Source organism: Hakea prostrata, chromosome 9 (genome assembly GCF_041222555.1).
Source record: "Hakea prostrata isolate BN-2017 chromosome 9, UWA_Hpros_2, whole genome shotgun sequence".
NCBI classification, from domain to species: domain Eukaryota; kingdom Viridiplantae; phylum Streptophyta; class Magnoliopsida; order Proteales; family Proteaceae; genus Hakea; species Hakea prostrata.
This window is the reverse complement of record NC_142608.1, coordinates 50060052-50078647: the sequence shown is the minus strand read 5'-3', so window position 1 is coordinate 50078647 and position 18596 is coordinate 50060052. Positions and strand designations below refer to the sequence as shown.

Here is an 18596-nt window from a genome sequence, read left to right as displayed (position 1 = left end):
ACGGCGCTCATCCGTAGCGGCCGCTGAATGGCCGCCACAAAATGCGCCGTCGAGGATCTCAACCCGAGATTGAGCAATTTTGCTTCTGTAGTGCGTAATTAATGCGCACTACGGTGGAGCGAGCCGTCCGATTAGATCGGACGGCTCGCAGCATATTTCCATTAAAAAATGATAAACCCACCTATATTACTTGGTTTTTGCTGACGGTTCGGTCCAAGTGGTATTAGGCGGTCCGAGTTGGGCGGTTCGATCAAGCGTTTTATACCTGTGTCAAATACGTAGATACGAATTCAAAAACCACTGAGATTTTCAAAATATTTTGAAAAACACAAAACCCAATCTGAAACCGCCCAACCCTCATTTCGTGATTTCGATTTCGAGGTCCGACGAATCTGGAGAAGAAGAGGAAGAAGAGGAAGAAGAGGAGGAAGAGGAGGAAGCACAAGGCAATCTGGAGAAGAAGAGGAGGAAGCACAAGGCGATCCCAACAGGCTGACTCTCAGTATTATTCATGGCGCGTCCCAACAGGCTGTTTCCAGTTGAGGATTTCTCAGAAAAGAAGAAGAGAAATTGAGAAATTTAGACGGTCTTTCCCCACGTTTTCGCTCTCCCCCATTTTCTCCCCTAAATTTAGCTTCCTTCATCTGCATGTTGCTTATCTCAGAGAGAAAGAGAGGGAGAGAAGAGAAGTCTGTGCTCTGGGTCTTTTGGGTGTTCTTCGAAGGAGAAAATTTGCATAATCGTCTGATGCAAACTTAGCAAAGAAGCAAATCATAGCGAGAGAGTGAAGAAACAGAGATGGATTTTATTAAACGAAGACCAGCAGCTAAAAATTCTGTGGTTGCTGGGTCTGTTTGGGAAATTAGAATGAAGAGCGATGCAGTCAATGGTGGGATCAAGGTGTTCAGTGGGGCAGAGAATTCAGAAGGAGTTGTTGGTGAGGATAAAGGGCTTCAATTTTACAACCGGGTGAAGCGGAATCACAATGATGGAACCTCTGGGAAGAGGAGAACTTGGAATGACAGAAACCCATCTCAGATAAGGAAGACGAAATGGGAATTGAAGAGATTAAGCGATGAAGCGTCTCGGAAGGAGCTTGATGTTTCTGTTTCATTTGATTCTCCTCGAAAAATTTTGACGGATGATGAAGGTATCGATGCTGATGGTGAGTACGAAAGAGAAGATGAAGTGGGTAATTTAGAGATTGAGGTTGAGAAGAAGATTTATGATGATAAAGAAGTCAGCTTTGCAGGACAAAAACCTAAAGAAATAGGAGAAGAAACAAAGAAGGTTCTCCAGATTCATGAAAAGCCTATGACTATACCTATCTCTGTTAATGTGAACAAGAAAGTTGCGAATGAAGAGAAGAAACCCAGGAAATTTGTGAATGAAGAGAAGAAAGTTCATCATCAGAATCGAGAAAAACCCAAGCACATTTTTTCAAGGGTGAATAATAAACAGCAAAGCCCTGTTAGATTTCCTCCTCTCATCGATCCTTCTCTCAGAAAAACAGCACCTGGTAAATTATTTCTTGTACCATTTTAGAGATTTCAACTCCTGATTCTGATTGTTTCAGTATTAAATTCTTTATTATGTCTCTCCTCAGTTGCATCCCTTCAGCTTCAAAGGTGTTCGACAGTATTCCGGATACATCACACAAGTTGCAGAACATGGGTTAGTTACCAATTTCTCGGCTAAATTGATATGATTATGTTTATTTATTTACTTGAAAAGCACCATCAATTTCACAGTGGTTCTTTCAATTTTAGTGGACTTGGTGATGTGGAGAGACGTTTCAAAATCAGCTTTTGCTTTTGGAGGGGGAATGTTCTTCCTGCTCTTATCATCCTTCATAGGAGAGCTTAATTTTAGGTAAACATTACAAGCCACAGTGATTACAACTCTCCAATAATCTCTGTTGCCATCACTTCCCATCACTGAATTCTATTTTCAGTCCTGATTTTCTACAGCTTGATTTCTGGAATTTCCTACCTGGGCCTTGTCTATATTGCTACTAACTTCTTATCTAAATCAATTCTATTCAGGTAATCCTCCCAAACAACAAATCTTCTTAGTAAAAAGTTCCCATTTTTCTGTTTCTGTCTTTTTTGAAGATATATGTAAATTTTCCTGAATAAATTCTCTGGTACTTCAGTTTATTTGCTCGTTAGAACAGGGAAAAGATGCAAGGTTTTGATTTTTGGTTTTTCTTCTTCAGGTCAGGTAGTAGCAGCAAGCACTTTACAAAGCGACAAAGAAGTACTATTAGAACTGAAGACATTCCTTCAAGGTAACAATCCATTCAACAATGGTCCATATATGAAATGGAACAACAATTCTTCCCCTTGTTTCTAGCCTGGAATTACTTGCAGTGCTAAACGGGTCACCGGAATCAACCTCTCCGTTTACAATATCTCAGGCAAGATGTTTGGAAATTACTCCTCTAAGCTTTCTGAACTGGATCTCTCCAAGAACACGATTGACGGGTCGACTCTTGTATAATTGATTGTTCTTTTCTACTGATATATTAGCTATAATGATGTGCTGGGTCCAAAACAGAGGCCTGATCATTTCAATCATGCTTTGGAATGGAATAATTTGAATAAGATGATACTGTCAAAATTTTGAACTTGGGATTTTGCCATATTTGTTGAAGTCAATTTAGAAATAAAAACAGAGACTAAAGGGCTGCCTATATATATTCTCTCTGTTCAGCCCTTCTTCCTTGGATATTTGCAGGATCTCCATGTTGAATGCATGTCCGTTATTTAGTTAGTGATGCCACTGCTCTGCCAAACCCACTAAGGGGGAAGGAAAGGCTTCAGTTGGTATTTTAGTCTGTACAAATTCATGAGTGATAGGACTAAAACGCAAGGTCTCTTTAAATGGTATAGCACAGACCAACGTTTTAGGACTTCACACCTTTATTTTCTTGGGTGATCTTGATTTACTTGGCTGCAGATAGCACCTCAAGTTTCTCCTCATATTGTTCTTTTATTTGTGTGTCTTTTTCTTTTTGCATAATCAGGAAAGGAAAGAGAACCTCTTAAGAACCCCCCCCCCCCCCCCAACTAAGTGCTATTGATTACTTCTAGGTTTTAAAATAACAGATTAGAAATGTACCCTTTTGGAGCATTCTTAGGCATACCAATCCAGACAGCTAAATATTTAAGGTATTCAGGTTGCAATGAACCTGTTATTTTTCCTGTGGATTGGTGGTGTTTTGCAAATGCATTGATATACACAGTAGTGTTCTTGATAGAGTTGATCATGATGGGGAAGAAGGAAGCTTTATTTGTATATTTGATTGTTTGACTGGTTTTGTAGTTAAATTGCCTTTTAATATTTTACCTTTCTTGAGTGATATGCTAATGAATTTCTGGTGACTTCTGGAAGGAATGCATGGCAGAGTTTGGGTGCTTTGCAGCCTGAAGAAGCAATGCGGAAGTATATAGATATAGTTGACAAGCAATATCCTTGCAGCTGGGTCTACTGGGGTGAGTACTCCATTACTTTATATGAGTGCAGTTTTTGGGCTTGTATACTTTTTTTACTGAGTTCTTTAATCATCCTCTCTTTTTTGACCATGTTCTTCACTTCTTCATTTATCCTTTCTTATGGTTGTTATAACAAGAAACGTAAAGATGGAGGCCATGATATGTTGGGTTTTGACAAACACAAGTCAATTCTCTTCATACATTTACTGATTTACATGTGGGTTTCATGAAGGATAATGAATTACTTATCAAAACTGAATCATGTTTTGACTACCATATAGTATTGTAAGAAGCATTTGAGAATGCAATTCTCTCTCATACTGTGTGTTTAGAGTTCTTAGAATCATGTTTTGACTATCATATAGTATTGTAAGAAGCATTTGAGAATGCAATTATCTCTCACACCGTGTGTTCAGAGTTCTTATCATCAAGTTTGTTAGATGCATCTAACTAAATGTTTGTAAACATATGTTAGGATATCTTATTATCACTTATAAGATAACTAAATGTTTGTAAACAATTACAGAAACAAACTTTAATTTGGGAGGGTTTGAGTGCTAGAAATATATTCACCCTTACCCACCCATCCTTTATATCGTATGCTGTGGGATTGAAGCTTGGATTAATCTATGTTTCCCTATTTCCCTCTCAAAGGAAAATCTGAATTTGGTTGGATTAGTGCTTGCTAGAAGCTTTCAGTAGGTAAATATTTTCTATGTATTCATGAATGCGCATTCTCATTTTCTATGGAACTGTTTTGACTCTGTTCAAGGATAATGAGGGTCATGCATAACCAAAAGAGCAAGTGGCGCCTCAAGTTCTCGAATTTGAAGAAGATTGGAATGTGATATGAGCTCACTTGGTAACAGGCATTATTGGTACTCTTTCCACATCAACACATTGGTGCTTAGGTGTAGTGCGCAGTTGTTGGATTTATGACTAACAAGCCCAACTGGGATTCTTTGTAGTGCTGTTTCGGGTTTTGTTGTGATTCCCATATTGTTACACATTAGTAAGTGCTTCTCCTTACTTCCACAAGGGAAATGATTGTTAGGAAAAGGGAAGCAGAATTTGTTCGTGAAAAGGGGATATTCTTGTAGCTTGAAACTGTTATCAATGTGCAATTCTCTGTGTTTTTTATTCTTTTTTTTCTTTTCCCCTCGGGTTTTTTTCTTGATTTCTCATTCAGAAACTGTTAATCTGCTGTTACTAACTGGAACTTCACATGGAACAGATGGGAGTTACATACCATGAACCTGAGTATTGGAATTTTAGTGAGGGGAGAAACAAATATTTCAGCCATGCCACAAGCCAACTTACGCGATTTAAAAAGATCTATCTCTACTTGTATCTCTATAAGCCAGTAAGGGTGACTTCTCTTTATTGAACAGGTTTATGTCTATATTGTACTCGAAATTGTATAATCCATGTATATTGTTTCTCAGGCATGTGCTGGAGAAATATGCTAATGAGGATGTTTCATTGGGATCTTGGTTTATTGGCTTGGATGTGGAGCACATTGATGACAAAAGTTTCTTTTCTAGTACCCCACCTGGCAAATTCCTAGTTCCTCATGATGCTTTACTTCTGTTTGAAGATGTGCTGACAATCAACCTTTGATCCTGTTAGAAAAGAAGAAGAAGAGAAGAGGATAGCGACTGCTGAACCAATAGAAAGTGTAAATCTGTTTTATGAATTTTAATCATATCAATGCATTTGCTGATTTCGAGTGTTTGCTTTCCTCTCTTGTAAATGTTCGACAATCAATCTAGAACATTTCTTTATGGTATTGTGAAGTTTATTTCCCCCCATTTTAGGTTTTCTATATAGGATAGTGGGAAGGTGCTGTTAATGTGAATAAGTTGGTAGTTTGAATGATCATGAAATCTTTGTAATATCTGATTATCTGAAGATTGGTTTTTCCTTGAATGGTGGTGTATAGAGATTTCATTGCGTACTACTTCTGATAACCGGTCTCTAAACTTGCATCCTGTAGGAGACCTTGCTGCTTAGATTGGCTTTTCCTTGGATGGTGGTATGTAGAGATGTTCATTGTGTGCTACTTCTGATAACAAGTCTCTAAACTTGCATGATGTGGGAGACCTTGCTGCTTCTATATTCTCTTGATGGCAAGGAACATGGATAAGATGTGCTTCCATTATTGATTGGTTGGGGCATATGAGCCCTCAAGTTATTTTAACAACTGCCTACTTGAATGATGAAAGAGATCTTTCTAGTTTCCTATGCATATGTTTGGAGTATATAACTGGATTGGTTGCTTGGATTTAATGCATGACATTCGATGATTAAGGTAATTGAACTTGTTTTGTGTTTTGCATCATTAAAACACACGAAGCATTTTAATTGGAATCTTGATCCTAGAAGGCCCTAGATTAAGAGTAATGATTTATGACCTTCAACTTTTGGCCTTAATGTGCTAGTGTAATTGGATTTCAGATTCCATTTACAACAATAATAGAGTACCATATGACCTAGTGAAAACCATGACAATAGTTTTGGATGTACAATATAGATTCCAGCCTCGTTGTCCAGTAGACAGTGAACTGATTATAAGTTTCTGAAGCATGGCTATGTTTTGGTTTTTCGATCCAGGTTAACCATCACATTCCTTCCTATGCTAGTGCATCTTCATCAAGATCAACTTGATTTTCTAATCAACTTCTTTGGGGGTAAAGGATCATCAACGGAGACCGGTCTCCAAATGTGGCTCGAGGATTTTGATGAGTCAAAAATGCCTCTAGAGAAGACGATCAGTTTGGTGGGAGTGCTATCGTAGAAGAGGCATTGCTTCCTTATTTCCAGGTGGTTTTATATGTTTCTTTTTCATTGTACGGTGTACTAATTGTGCACTCTTGTTGCTTGAGAATATTGAATCATTGGTATTATGACTAGTATTTTTTGTCTATATTTGGAGTTCCAATATCCATTCCTCACATTAGTGTCATTATTTGAGTTACAAACTTACAGTTTAGGATTGTATTATCCCCATCTTCAAATATCCAAACGGTTATTGTGATTGTTGGCCTTTTGCCCTTTTCTTGCTATTTCAATTGGTTGAGCTTATTCATCGCATTACTGCATTAAACTTGCCAGTTTTGGTCTGTCATTCACAAAGTTTGTTTAATTCAGCGGTAAACCATGATATCTACTATTTGGGTAATAAGTAGGAGCATCACTTATTTTCTCCAATATATTTATTCAAGGATTAACATCGTCAAATGTCGTATTTTTAAAGGGAACCAACCCCTTTCAACCATGCCTTTCCTCCAACAATGACTTCATTATAGTTGTTACACATTGTCTTTTGTTTTCTTGCATTGATCAGGAATCCTTGTTGCCATGCAATATTGTCATCCTTCGTGGTGTGGTATTAAGAAGTAGGAACTAAAAAGCAACCTAATTATCAAATATAGAAGAAATCATTATGTTCAATGCCATAGTGAAACAATTATGATACTTCCAATATGTCTAATTTATAAAATCCAAATTTTGCTAACACATGTTGGGGTTACGAAGGGGAATCGGCCGGGTGACTATGTTCTTCTTTGATATTGTGGTGAGAATGTTCTTCTGCATTGCAGGCGTTTCTTTAATACGGACACATTCTATTCGGATGTTGGATTTTTCTATTCATTACGTGTACTAACAATTTAGTCTTGGTTACCTTGTTTCTCTATGATAGGTGGTGCATCGATGGTGACGAGACGAGAGGAGAGAAAGTTGAACCTCCATGGAAAACCTTATGTGGTTCAATATTTGTCTTGTGGATATTTGATCAGCACTTGTGTTGCACTCGTGTGGCGAGATACAACACCACGTTGAATGACCACCCCATGAAAGGCACCACAAGTGATTCTTCTATGTGTGCAATTCGTTGTTACCCCTACGAGTTAATCTAGGATCCATTTTAATATGTTCACAAAACCTCCCCCGGTTACACCGGATTCTTTTCTTTTATATCCCCGGAGTTAATGTAAATAAATTCTCTTACATGGACTTAGATGAAACAACACATTCACATTAGTATTTGACTACATTGTACGATCGGTTAATTTCTTTGTTAACAAGTGAATTGAATATTTTGCCGCACCGATGGTTCACGCATTTTTGTTACAATGCAAATAAAGCATACATTCATATGTGAACGGCATTTTCGCCTATTCAAAGTGTTATTTTTTCATATGTATGAACATGAAAATGTGCTAGTTTTTTTATTATTTCGTAACGGGAATTTGATACTTTTTGATCTCGGGATGAAATGGGAACCAACCCCATTGGTGTATGTGTTCTCATGAAGAAAGTACTTGGTTCCCTTTTAAAGTTCGTCAACGTATTTTCTCTCTGTGTTGACGGTGTGACATAAGCTGTGTTCCCCTTTAAAGGGAATCGGCCCATTTCTCTGTGTTCCTGGGGCATGAGAATGGTGGTACGGTTCCCTTTAAAAGGGAATCGGCCCATTTGTTCTCTGTGATGCACGAAACGGGTGGGTTCCATTTAAAAGGGAATTGCCCTTCCTCGGGTTGTGAGGGGAAGCAAAAGTGGCTCCCTTTAAAAGGGAATCGGCCCATTTGCTCTCTGTGTGTGACGACGATGAAACGGGCTGGTTCCATTTAAAGGGAGGGTACGCCATTTAAAAGGAATCGCCCCATTTGCTCTCTGTGACGATGCAAACGGGGTGGCTCCCTTTTAAAGGGAATCGGCCCATTTGCTCTGTGTTGTGTTGTCCCTTTAAAAGGGTGACGAAGCAGGGCCGGTTCCCTTTAAAGGGAATCGGCCCATTTGCTCTCTCGTGTTGCAGCGGGAAGGGGGGTGGTTCCCTTTAAAAGGGAATCGGCCCATTTGCTCTCTGTGTTCATCGGAAGGGGGGCCTTTGAGGCGGCCGTTTCGCCTCTGTGTTCATCGATAGGGGCTGGTTCCCTTTAACGGGGGGGGCCCTTCTGGCTTTGGCAAACGAGGCTGGTTCCCTTTAAAAGGAACCGGCCCGTTGTCGCGGCCGTGTTCATCGGTGCATGGGGTGATTCCTTTAACGATGGCCCATTTGCTCTCTGTGTTCACGAGACGAAACGGGCTGGTTCCCGGGTTGGTTCCCTTTAAAAGGGAACCGGCCCATTTGCTCTCTGTGTTCATCGATTGGAAACGGGCTGGTTTCCTTTAAAGGGAATGGCCCATTGCTCTCTGTGTTCGTGAAACGCCCATTTGCTCTCTATGTTTGGTTCCCTTTTAAAGGGAATCGGCCCATTTGCTCTCTGTGTTCATCGGGCGAAAGGGGTGGTCCCTTTAAAGGGGCTGGCTCGTTTCGCCTCTGTGTTCATCGTTGACGGGGGCTGGTTCCCCTGGCCCAAGGACAACGGGTTGGTTCCCTTTAAAAGGGACATCGCCCATGACGAAACGGGCTGGTTCCCCTTAAAAGGGAATCGGCCCATTTGCTCTCTGTCGCACCGACAACGGGCTGGTTCCCCTTAAAAGGGAATCGGCCCATTTGCTCTCTGTGTTCCCAGACGAAACGGGTTGCTGCCGTTTAAAAGAGAATCATTCCCTTTGGTATGTGTTCACATAACAAAACGGCGGTGATCCCAATTTTGTCATCGTGAATTGATTTGGGTTCGTAGTCAAATTAATATGTTCCATCACACTGTTATAGTCACTGAAATTATAAATTGAAGACTTACAGTAATGTTTAAAGCCCACGGATGTAACACTAATAAAAGGGAATCAATAATTTAAAAAAATAAAACCATATATGGGTTGAATTATTTGTTTCATCACCGCTTAACTCTCATATGGACAATATATATGAAAGATTATATAATTGATTATGTACAATATCATACATTATAGGTGAACTTGTTTTGACAACTACTTCCAACCCTTCAAATACATTGTGATTAGTGTTTGACATAGATAGAGTACATTTTTTTGAAATAAAGTACTCAACTACCCATCCACTTTACTATTGTCCTACCGTATATGTTACAGTAGTGACATTGAACGTACGGGGGTTAAATGTTTCTTGAATAAAGTACATAACAAGAAAGTAAGAATAGCCAAACACATAAGAACAAAATTACAAGATGTTCCAATGTAATTTGGTCCAACGAGTCTTTGATTTTGCCGTTGATGATTAAGGGTTCACTGCTTTAGCATCCAAATTCATCGGATTGCGATGTCGGTCCGTCAAATATTGGTGGTAATCTCACCTCATGTCCTCGACTATTCACACTTTCGTAAGACGTTGAAGTCGTAGAACGTACATACGTTGTCGCTCTCATCGCCACACATCCGATCTACCCAAATAAAAGAAAATGGATGCTTTACACCATTTGGGCACCTATAAAATCTCCGTCCTGGATTTTTTGTTGTATTTGAAGTGAGCAGCAACATCCTCCCTTGCCCGCAATAGCATAATGGAGTGGGTTGCTCCATACTTGTAGATGACCCATCTTCACAATAGCATCCACCCATTCCGGAGTTTCGTATCACCGAACCGCAAACAAAATGAAGATTTGAAAACACATTAGTTATTGAGTTTTATATAGACCTATACAAATGTTGCCCCTTTGCGAAGACAATGTATTATTTTAAACCCGGACTTTGAAGTACACATATACGTAGATATTGCGAGTAAACCAGTGTTATGCACCAGGATAGTAAGAAGTCAAACCAAATGCAACGGGAATTGGTTTACATTATTCAAAAAGCCTACAGATTCACAACGGAAAGTAAGGGAGGATTGTTTGTACCAAAAGTGGATGTGATTGGCTCGATATCGGTAGACTTATACAGCCTAATCATAAGCAATGGTAGAGTGGCCATGCATTGTTTCTAGCCATGGACAATGACCGCCTGGCATTACCGGTGTTAGTGGCTTCCCTACTTGACTCTCCGATAGGGAAGGGGTGACAAATAGGCGGGAGATTCCGAGTGGGTCCGTCTAAACAGTTGAAGGGAGTGGTACGGGAGGGATTAATGGATTTTACGGGAGGAATGGTTTGTAGTGGCATCAGGGGCCAAGGGACTAGGGAGGAACAGTTAATTGCCAGGCTTTACTAGAGCAAGCAAAAGCGGGGTGGATCAAAGACTTCATAGTAACGACAATGGGGAGGAAGGAACCATTCCGTTTCGTCTCTGTGATCACTCTGAGAATCATATATTATAGGTAAAATTGTTTTGACAAGTACTTACAACCCTTGATTACAATTTGATCAGTCTTTCACATAGATACAATATATTTTGTTAAAATAAAATTTCAGTAATACCCAACCACTTTACTCTTATCCTCTTGTCTATGTTATAGTACTGACTTTGAACGTAGGGCGTTTATATTTTTCTTGAATAAAGTACATAACAAGAAAGTAAAAAAACCCAAACACACAAGAACAAAATTACATGATACAACATTGTGATTCGGTCCAACACTGATTGATTGTGCACTTGATGAGTAAGGGCTCGCCTTGCAGCAGCCAAATTCAGCGGATTGCGTAGTGGCTCGTCATATATTTTTGGCGATCTCACCTCATGTCCTCTACAATTGACATTGTCATACGACGTTGAAGCTCTAGAATGGACGTACGTTGCTGCTTCATTGCCACACATCTGATCTACCCAAATAAAAGAATGTGGATGCCTTACACCATTTGGGCACCTATAAAATCTCCGACCTGGATTTTTTGTTGTGTTTGAAGTCAGCAGTAACATCCTCCCTTGCCCGGAGTGGGTTGCTCCATACTTGTAGATGACCTGTCTTCACAATAGCATCCACCCATTCCGGATAAATGATCACACAACTGCACCACATTCACAGGTCCACAAGCACATTAGTGAGTCAAATATGGAGATCTACAATTCTAACCCCTTTCTTAAGACCCTACCTGTAAATTGCTGTCAAATCAATTCCATATACTTCACCCCCATTAAAACATTGTGAGACCTTCACTGTTATCCACTACACCCTCATTTGACATAAACCTTTCACTAAACCACAGTCCAATAAAATCCTAACCCTAATATGACCAAATACTATTTTTTTGGCCTAGTCAAGCCCACCTGTTCATAGCAGATCTGGTCATTAACTTCTACTGGTCCCCTACCAATCTAGAACTACATCATGTAGCCACCCTATTTGCCTGGTATAAGGCTTTCTTAAGGTTGAGTACTCAATTAGGAGACAACAAATGATAGTAAAAGTTTTAGTTCACCTTCGCACTTTAATGTGCTGTATTGGACATACTAGATTGTGTAGCATTATAGATGTTTACCATGAGTGCAAAACATGACTTCAAAATTAAAGAAAATGAGTTTAAATGAGACAAGCAAAAAGCTTCAGAGGCTGCATATTTGACATGTTCCTGCAATATCCAGTAATTCATAACTAGTAGAACATGATAATTCACTGGGGAAAATCAATCTTGTGCAAAACAGTTGTATTTCATATTTATACTTCCAAGTCAAGGTACCATCTTTGTAGTGTCTAGAATTCAGACAACATAAATTATATTGCTTGCATCACTTGTCTAAGAAATAAAAAGAGCTGCTCTTCACTGACTGCTGGTGTGAAAGTTGTGGGAGTAATTCTTCCCGTTTTCTTATATTAAATAAAAAAAAAAAAAAAAAAAAAAAAAAAAAGACACTCCACGTAGAAACCCATAGACATGCATTTGAGAAAGAAAGGAGTCATCAACCATTAAAATATGAAAGTTTTCACATGCATCCAAAGAAAATTTAAATGAGCATTCACCACCACAAGATGAACTCTCATTCAATCAGTGATTTTAAACTCAAAAATTCTGCCAAGCTGAGTGGAGTAGGCAAAACAATTTAGCAAAGATGAGGGTCAATTTAAAATTGGGAAGGACAAATATTGGTATAAAGTATAACAAAAACAGGAGGAAGGGGAATAGAATGTCATACAGGGGCAAATTTAAAGGGCATTCCTACAATCAGACCAATCTAAGGTGGAAATGATTTCAAAGTTGTTTAACAACAGAGTTTTGAGAAACAAATGCTTCTCTGTATAGTTGCTCCACCTAATCCCAATTTCCCACCACTTTTTCTACGGATAAGGTTGGGGGTGTGGGGATAGGATGGCTTTGATCCCGTGCCCGAAAGCTTGAAGTCCACATGCTTTATCAGTGACCCTACCTAACACCTTTCATAAGTGTTTCAGCTATCTAAAAATAATTGCAACCCTCAAATCAATAGATAACTTCAGTTTTCAACATTAAATACGGAAAAGCAAGTGGCACAAAAGCACACCATAAATTGTACTTTGATGGGAGGACCAGAAAATGGCGGTTGCCAGTTGGATCTCCATAACAAGAACTGCAGGCATTCCAACCAGAGTGGTGTAGTTCATCATGTAAGTAAGGCACAAGTAGTCGATGGATAACTTTTGAATAAGTAGGTGAGCTTGGATCTACATCCAAGTGTGGCCAAGTAATCGGGCTTCTCTTTCCCTCGTTCTGTTCAATAATCAATCATAATTAGAAATTGTCACATCAAAAACTTGAAACAGAAAATAACTCAAATTATTGAAACATTGAGCAGGAATAGTGACTAATAAAAGACACACAAGAAAAATCCAATTGATTGTCACTAGAAATTAAATAAAACAACTTTTTTCTCAACCATATCAACTACGCAGGCCTTGTTGTTGAGAACAGTGGAACCTGATTATCTCCTTAATAATGTTTATCAGGGTTATGTGGTTGGGGTATACATTGTGATGCCATTAAGATTTTCATGCAAAGTACTGGTTGTTTCCAAATGGTTGGGAAGGGATGCAGCAGAGAGAGATGCTCCTCGGCCGAATCAGCCTCCGCAACTCATCATTGTTCACAGGGATGCAAACCCCCGACAAGGACATTTCGATGGCTTGTCTATCAAGCATCAAATTTCTAGAGACCGAAGCATCTCGAATCGATAAACCCACCGTTATTTGCAACTCGGGAAATCATCATGGAGATTATTTATTTCATCCACTTGCGAAGTTGGGAGCAAAGGATATCCATCTACTATCCGGCTTCGGCTATTAAGAATCACAAGAATCGGATAAGTGCATCCGACAACATATTTGAGGGCATCCCATCTAAAACCATAGGACTTTGATCAGCATTTTTCCGGCAATGTGTTGTTTAGAAAGTTTATCATCTGACAACTGGACAAGAAGGAAAATGTTGTGCATCATATATAACCGCTACTAAACCATTCTTTGAGGATTGAAGTCATTAGTCAATCACTTGGCAAAGAAAGAGAAAGATTAGTCACTTCAACCAGTACAAAATACTCTGGTTAATATAATGTGATTGGGGTATATTCAGAAACATGAGTTAAAGTTACACTCACAAAATTGTAACACTAAAACAGCCTTAAAACTAAATCTCTAGCTAGTTGTCATAAGCATTCCCAGTGGATCTCCCCAACAAAGATAAGACATGGGAATATTGAAATTCACTTTTCAGTTCTCTCACAAAGGGCTTATGTGCTATAATTGGTATTTTGTCACTCTCTGCATCTGTTGCTCATCAAAATAATATCAGCCTGGAATACTAAAGACACCAACTGAATAATAGCACAAGCGATGAAAGAATTTGCTGAAAAACAAAACATAAACAACAATACACATCTGGGATCATCATCCAGAATAAGAGCGTCAAAAGAAAGGATTTCAAATAGCAAAATATTTGCACTAAAATGTGTATTTATTCATAATTGAGCTAACAATCAGACATACATGGATGAATCTTATCCTGCCTTGGAACTCATTGACAACTACGATTAACTCCGATTTACTTCACACATTATCTGAAGGAAGTTGCAAAGAAGAGATTTTTTAATTTTTTTTTTTCTTTTTCTTTTTCTTTGAGGCATCCTCATCGCATCTCATCTGACCTTTTATGAGAGCTTCAATTTATAGTGATCTAGGGAGTCCTTCAAATTAATTGATTATCATTATCTGTGATTGTCATACATTTAATATCAAAAGGTCGTGCTATCATTCACAGCATATGACTTCCAATTATTGCCTAAAAACTCTCCTTTGACTCCAATAGCCTCTTTTTCGTCGGAAAGAATGCTACGGACCCCACATTCTCCCGGTGATGCAAGAAACAAGATTACCCAGGCCCTCACACAGGTATAACCACAAGGAAGCAGCTCAATTAGCAAGGACTAGGTCCCATAATTAAAAGCACTGACCGACAGAGTTATCATCATTGGGTTTGGGAAATTGGGTGTGAACCAATGAAGAGTGGGTGCATCATATCCCATTGATTAGTCTCCAGGTCTGTTCTTGACTATTGACTGGTCTGCATCAGCAGATATTATAAAGAGAGAAAAAAAAAAAAAAAAAAAAAAAGGAGGCAATAATAGAACTTCATTACCATGAGCTGTGAGTTGATAGCCATGGCAAGACCAAAGAAACCTACCCAAAGAAGAGAAAGTGAAGAATAATTAATACAGCAACAGTAAAAAGGTTCTTCTTTGGATAGTTCAACTGTAAAAGTTTTGAACAATTCAGAAATCTGATCTAACCCAGTTTGGCCATCCCCCAAATGGTTATGGAACTTCCATATCGAGCCAAAACAAACAGCAATATTGCTAGCTGCCATTATCAAAATTTTATCTTTCTTAGTAACTCTGCTTCCTTAGAGAGAGAGAGAGAGAGAGAGAGAGAGAAAGAGAAAGAGATGTTTATTTTACACTTCACCTTCATTGTAGAGGCAGGATCCCCTGATAAGAGGCCCTTGAGATTCACTAGAAACTCATTCAAGTAAGGAAGGTTTCTGTTTAATAACTTGATTGCTTCTTCTTCTTCCACTTTACAATCCTTGTTTGATATATCCACACCTATATTTCCCCTGTTACATTTGGTTTCTCGAATAAGGAATACAAAATCAAAAAGACAGAAACAGAAAAATGGGAACTTTTTACTAAGAAGATTTGTTGTTTGGGAGGATTACCTGAATAGAATTGATTTAGATAAGAAGTTAGTAGCAATATAGACAAGGCCCAGGTAGGAAATTCCAGAAATCAAGCTGTAGAAAATCAGGACTGAAAATAGAATTCAGTGATGGGAAGTGATGGCAACAGAGATTATTGGAGAGTTGTAATCACTGTGGCTTGTAATGTTTACCTAAAATTAGCTCTCCTATGAAGGATGATAAGAGCAGGAAGAACATTCCCCCTCCAAAAGCAAAAGCTGATTTTGAAACGTCTCTCCACATCACCAAGTCCACTAAAATTGAAAGAACCACTGTGAAATTGATGGTGCTTTTCAAGTAAATAAATAAACATAATCATATCAATTTAGCCGAGAAATTGGTAACTAACCCATGTTCTGCAACTTGTGTGATGTATCCGGAATACTGTCGAACACCTTTGAAGCTGAAGATGCAACTGAGGAGAGACATAATAAAGAATTTAATACTGAAACAATCAGAATCAGGAGTTGAAATCTCTAAAATGGTACAAGAAATAATTTACCAGGTGCTGTTTTTCTGAGAGAAGGATCGATGAGAGGAGGAAATCTAACAGGGCTTTGCTGTTTATTATTCACCCTTGAAAAAATGTGCTTGGGTTTTTCTCGATTCTGATGATGAACTTTCTTCTCTTCATTCACAAATTTCCTGGGTTTCTTCTCTTCATTCGCAACTTTCTTGTTCACATTAACAGAGATAGGTATAGTCATAGGCTTTTCATGAATCTGGAGAACCTTCTTTGTTTCTTCTCCTATTTCTTTAGGTTTTTGTCCTGCAAAGCTGACTTCTTTATCATCATAAATCTTCTTCTCAACCTCAATCTCTAAATTACCCACTTCATCTTCTCTTTCGTACTCACCATCAGCATCGATACCTTCATCATCCGTCAAAATTTTTCGAGGAGAATCAAATGAAACAGAAACATCAAGCTCCTTCCGAGACGCTTCATCGCTTAATCTCTTCAATTCCCATTTCGTCTTCCTTATCTGAGATGGGTTTCTGTCATTCCAAGTTCTCCTCTTCCCAGAGGTTCCATCATTGTGATTCCGCTTCACCCGGTTGTAAAATTGAAGCCCTTTATCCTCACCAACGACTCCTTCTGAATTCTCTGCCCCACTGAACACCTTGATCCCACCATTGACTGCATCGCTCTTCATTCTAATTTCCCAAACAGACCCAGCAACCACAGAATTTTTAGCTGCTGGTCTTCGTTTAATAAAATCCATCTCTGTTTCTTCACTCTCTCGCTATGATTTGCTTCTTTGCTAAGTTTGCATCAGACGATTATGCAAATTTTCTCCTTCGAAGAACACCCAAAAGACCCAGAGCACAGACTTCTCTTCTCTCCCTCTCTTTCTCTCTGAGATAAGCAACATGCAGATGAAGGAAGCTAAATTTAGGGGAGAAAATGGGGGAGAGCGAAAACGTGGGGAAAGACCGTCTAAATTTCTCAATTTCTCTTCTTCTTTTCTGAGAAATCCTCAACTGGAAACAGCCTGTTGGGACGCGCCATGAATAATACTGAGAGTCAGCCTGTTGGGATCGCCTTGTGCTTCCTCCTCTTCTTCTCCAGATTGCCTTGTGCTTCCTCCTCTTCCTCCTCTTCTTCCTCTTCTTCCTCTTCTTCTCCAGATTCGTCGGACCTCGAAATCGAAATCACGAAATGAGGGTTGGGCGGTTTCAGATTGGGTTTTGTGTTTTTCAAAATATTTTGAAAATCTCAGTGGTTTTTGAATTCGTATCTACGTATTTTTTTTTTTTTTGGTCAAGAACTAAAAGCATGTCATTAAGTAAAAGAGTGTAAGCCAGGAGACCTGGACAATAAAGAGACATCAACCATAAATAAAGGTGGGACATTCCACCATGAACGAGAAAGGGAAAGACGACAAGCTCCCTTAGCAAGAAAATCTGCAAAACCATTACTAGACCTAGGAACAAAATTGAAGATAACTACATTAAAACTCATGACAATCCGCTGAATCTCAGAAATAAGACTAATACTAGACCAATCTAAGGAAGCACTAAATCCTTGAAGTCCCAAAACAACCGGGAGACAATCAGAGTTCACTTGGATGTGAGATATCCCAAGTGAAAGTGCCAAAGTTAAACCATCTCTCACAGCCAGAAGTTCCATCAATGAAGCTGAGGGGCCAAACCCATTGGTACATTGTGCAGCGACAAAAGATCCATTGGCGTCCCATAGAATGCAGCTCCTCCCTCCCTTTCTTGTGTTGCTCTCCCACGCACCATCCACAAAAACTTGAAAACAGCAAACATCTCCTAAGTGGTTTGCAACTGAAAGTGTTTGCTGATGATCTGGAACCTGAGAAGCATTTAAGAAATTTTGGATATCTGCAAATAAGAAAGAGAAGTGATTCATCGTGTAATGAATGGAAGCATCTATACCACGAAAAATAGCTGCATTCCTAGTATTCCAAATACACCAAATCAAAGCACTCCAGATTTGGTTTACTCGGTCCATATCTCCACAACCCTTAAATTTTGATTGAATAAAAACCATCCAATCATGAAAATGGTCACCTCTAAACTCATCCACATTAATGCGAAGAGGAGAAAGTTCCCAACAACGCTTTGCATGAGGACAAAATAATAGAGCATGACCCACATTTTCAACATTATGACCACATATCAAACATAATGGAGCCAGAGTAGCTTTTCTAGCAAATAAAGAACTACCAATTGCTATTGCCTCATGAGAAGTTCTCCAAAGAAAATGCTTGATCTTAGGGAGGGTGGGAATATGCCAAATTTGATTCCAAAAAATAGAATGGGTAGATGATGAAGCAGTATTACCATGAGCATTTGCCATAACCAAACATTGGTAATATGCAGATTTAACCGAAAACTTACCATTTCTATTTTTGTACCAAATCCAAGAATCATTAGTAATTATAGACAAGAGAGGGATGGTAAGAATGGCTTCTACCTCAATGGGGTTAAAGAGGGATTGGATAAGGGGGATGTCCCATTGTGTATCTTCCCATTTAATTAACTCCCCCACCCATGTGGGGCCAGTTGTAAGAGGAGAGCTACTTATGCTCATAAATGGAAGAGAGGGCAACCAAGGATCCTTATAAATGTG

The 18596-nt window shown here is 39.0% G+C and overlaps 3 protein-coding genes across 8 annotated transcripts; 2 read left to right on the top strand and 1 right to left on the bottom strand.

The window, feature by feature from the left end:
• The first annotated feature begins 266 nt into the window (after window positions 1-266).
• LOC149005436 (uncharacterized) lies at window positions 267-1571 on the top strand. The gene has a single exon (XM_089168535.1). The coding sequence runs from the start codon at window positions 799-801 to the stop codon at window positions 1543-1545; it is 747 nt and encodes a 248-aa protein (XP_089024661.1). The 5' UTR covers window positions 267-798; the 3' UTR covers window positions 1546-1571.
• A 21-nt stretch (window positions 1572-1592) lies between these two features.
• LOC149005435 (reticulon-like protein B17) lies at window positions 1593-6197 on the top strand. Its single transcript, XM_089135897.1, has 8 exons — window positions 1593-1674; window positions 1752-1872; window positions 1971-2045; window positions 2219-2290; window positions 3397-3497; window positions 4732-4860; window positions 4943-5175; window positions 5494-6197. The coding sequence occupies exons 1-6, from the start codon at window positions 1593-1595 to the stop codon at window positions 4749-4751; spliced, it is 471 nt and encodes a 156-aa protein (XP_088992023.1). The 3' UTR covers window positions 4752-4860; window positions 4943-5175; window positions 5494-6197.
• An 8426-nt stretch (window positions 6198-14623) lies between these two features.
• On the bottom strand, window positions 14624-17227 carry LOC149005434 (uncharacterized). 6 transcript variants are annotated; one of them, XR_016175717.1, is made up of 6 exons: window positions 15999-17227; window positions 15846-15911; window positions 15476-15768; window positions 15223-15373; window positions 15048-15117; window positions 14626-14937 (listed from the first exon to the last, which is right to left on the bottom strand). XR_016175717.1 is itself a non-coding variant. In XM_089169669.1 (3 exons), the coding sequence occupies exons 1-3, from the start codon at window positions 16717-16719 to the stop codon at window positions 15626-15628; spliced, it is 930 nt and encodes a 309-aa protein (XP_089025795.1). In that variant the 5' UTR covers window positions 16720-17227; the 3' UTR covers window positions 15421-15625. The 6 variants fall into 6 exon arrangements, 1 of the variants encoding a protein (XP_089025795.1); XR_016175716.1 differs by having other exon boundaries at window positions 14625-15117; XR_016175718.1 differs by lacking the exon at window positions 15048-15117 and having other exon boundaries at window positions 14627-14937.
• Between the last annotated feature and the right edge of the window lie 1369 nt (window positions 17228-18596).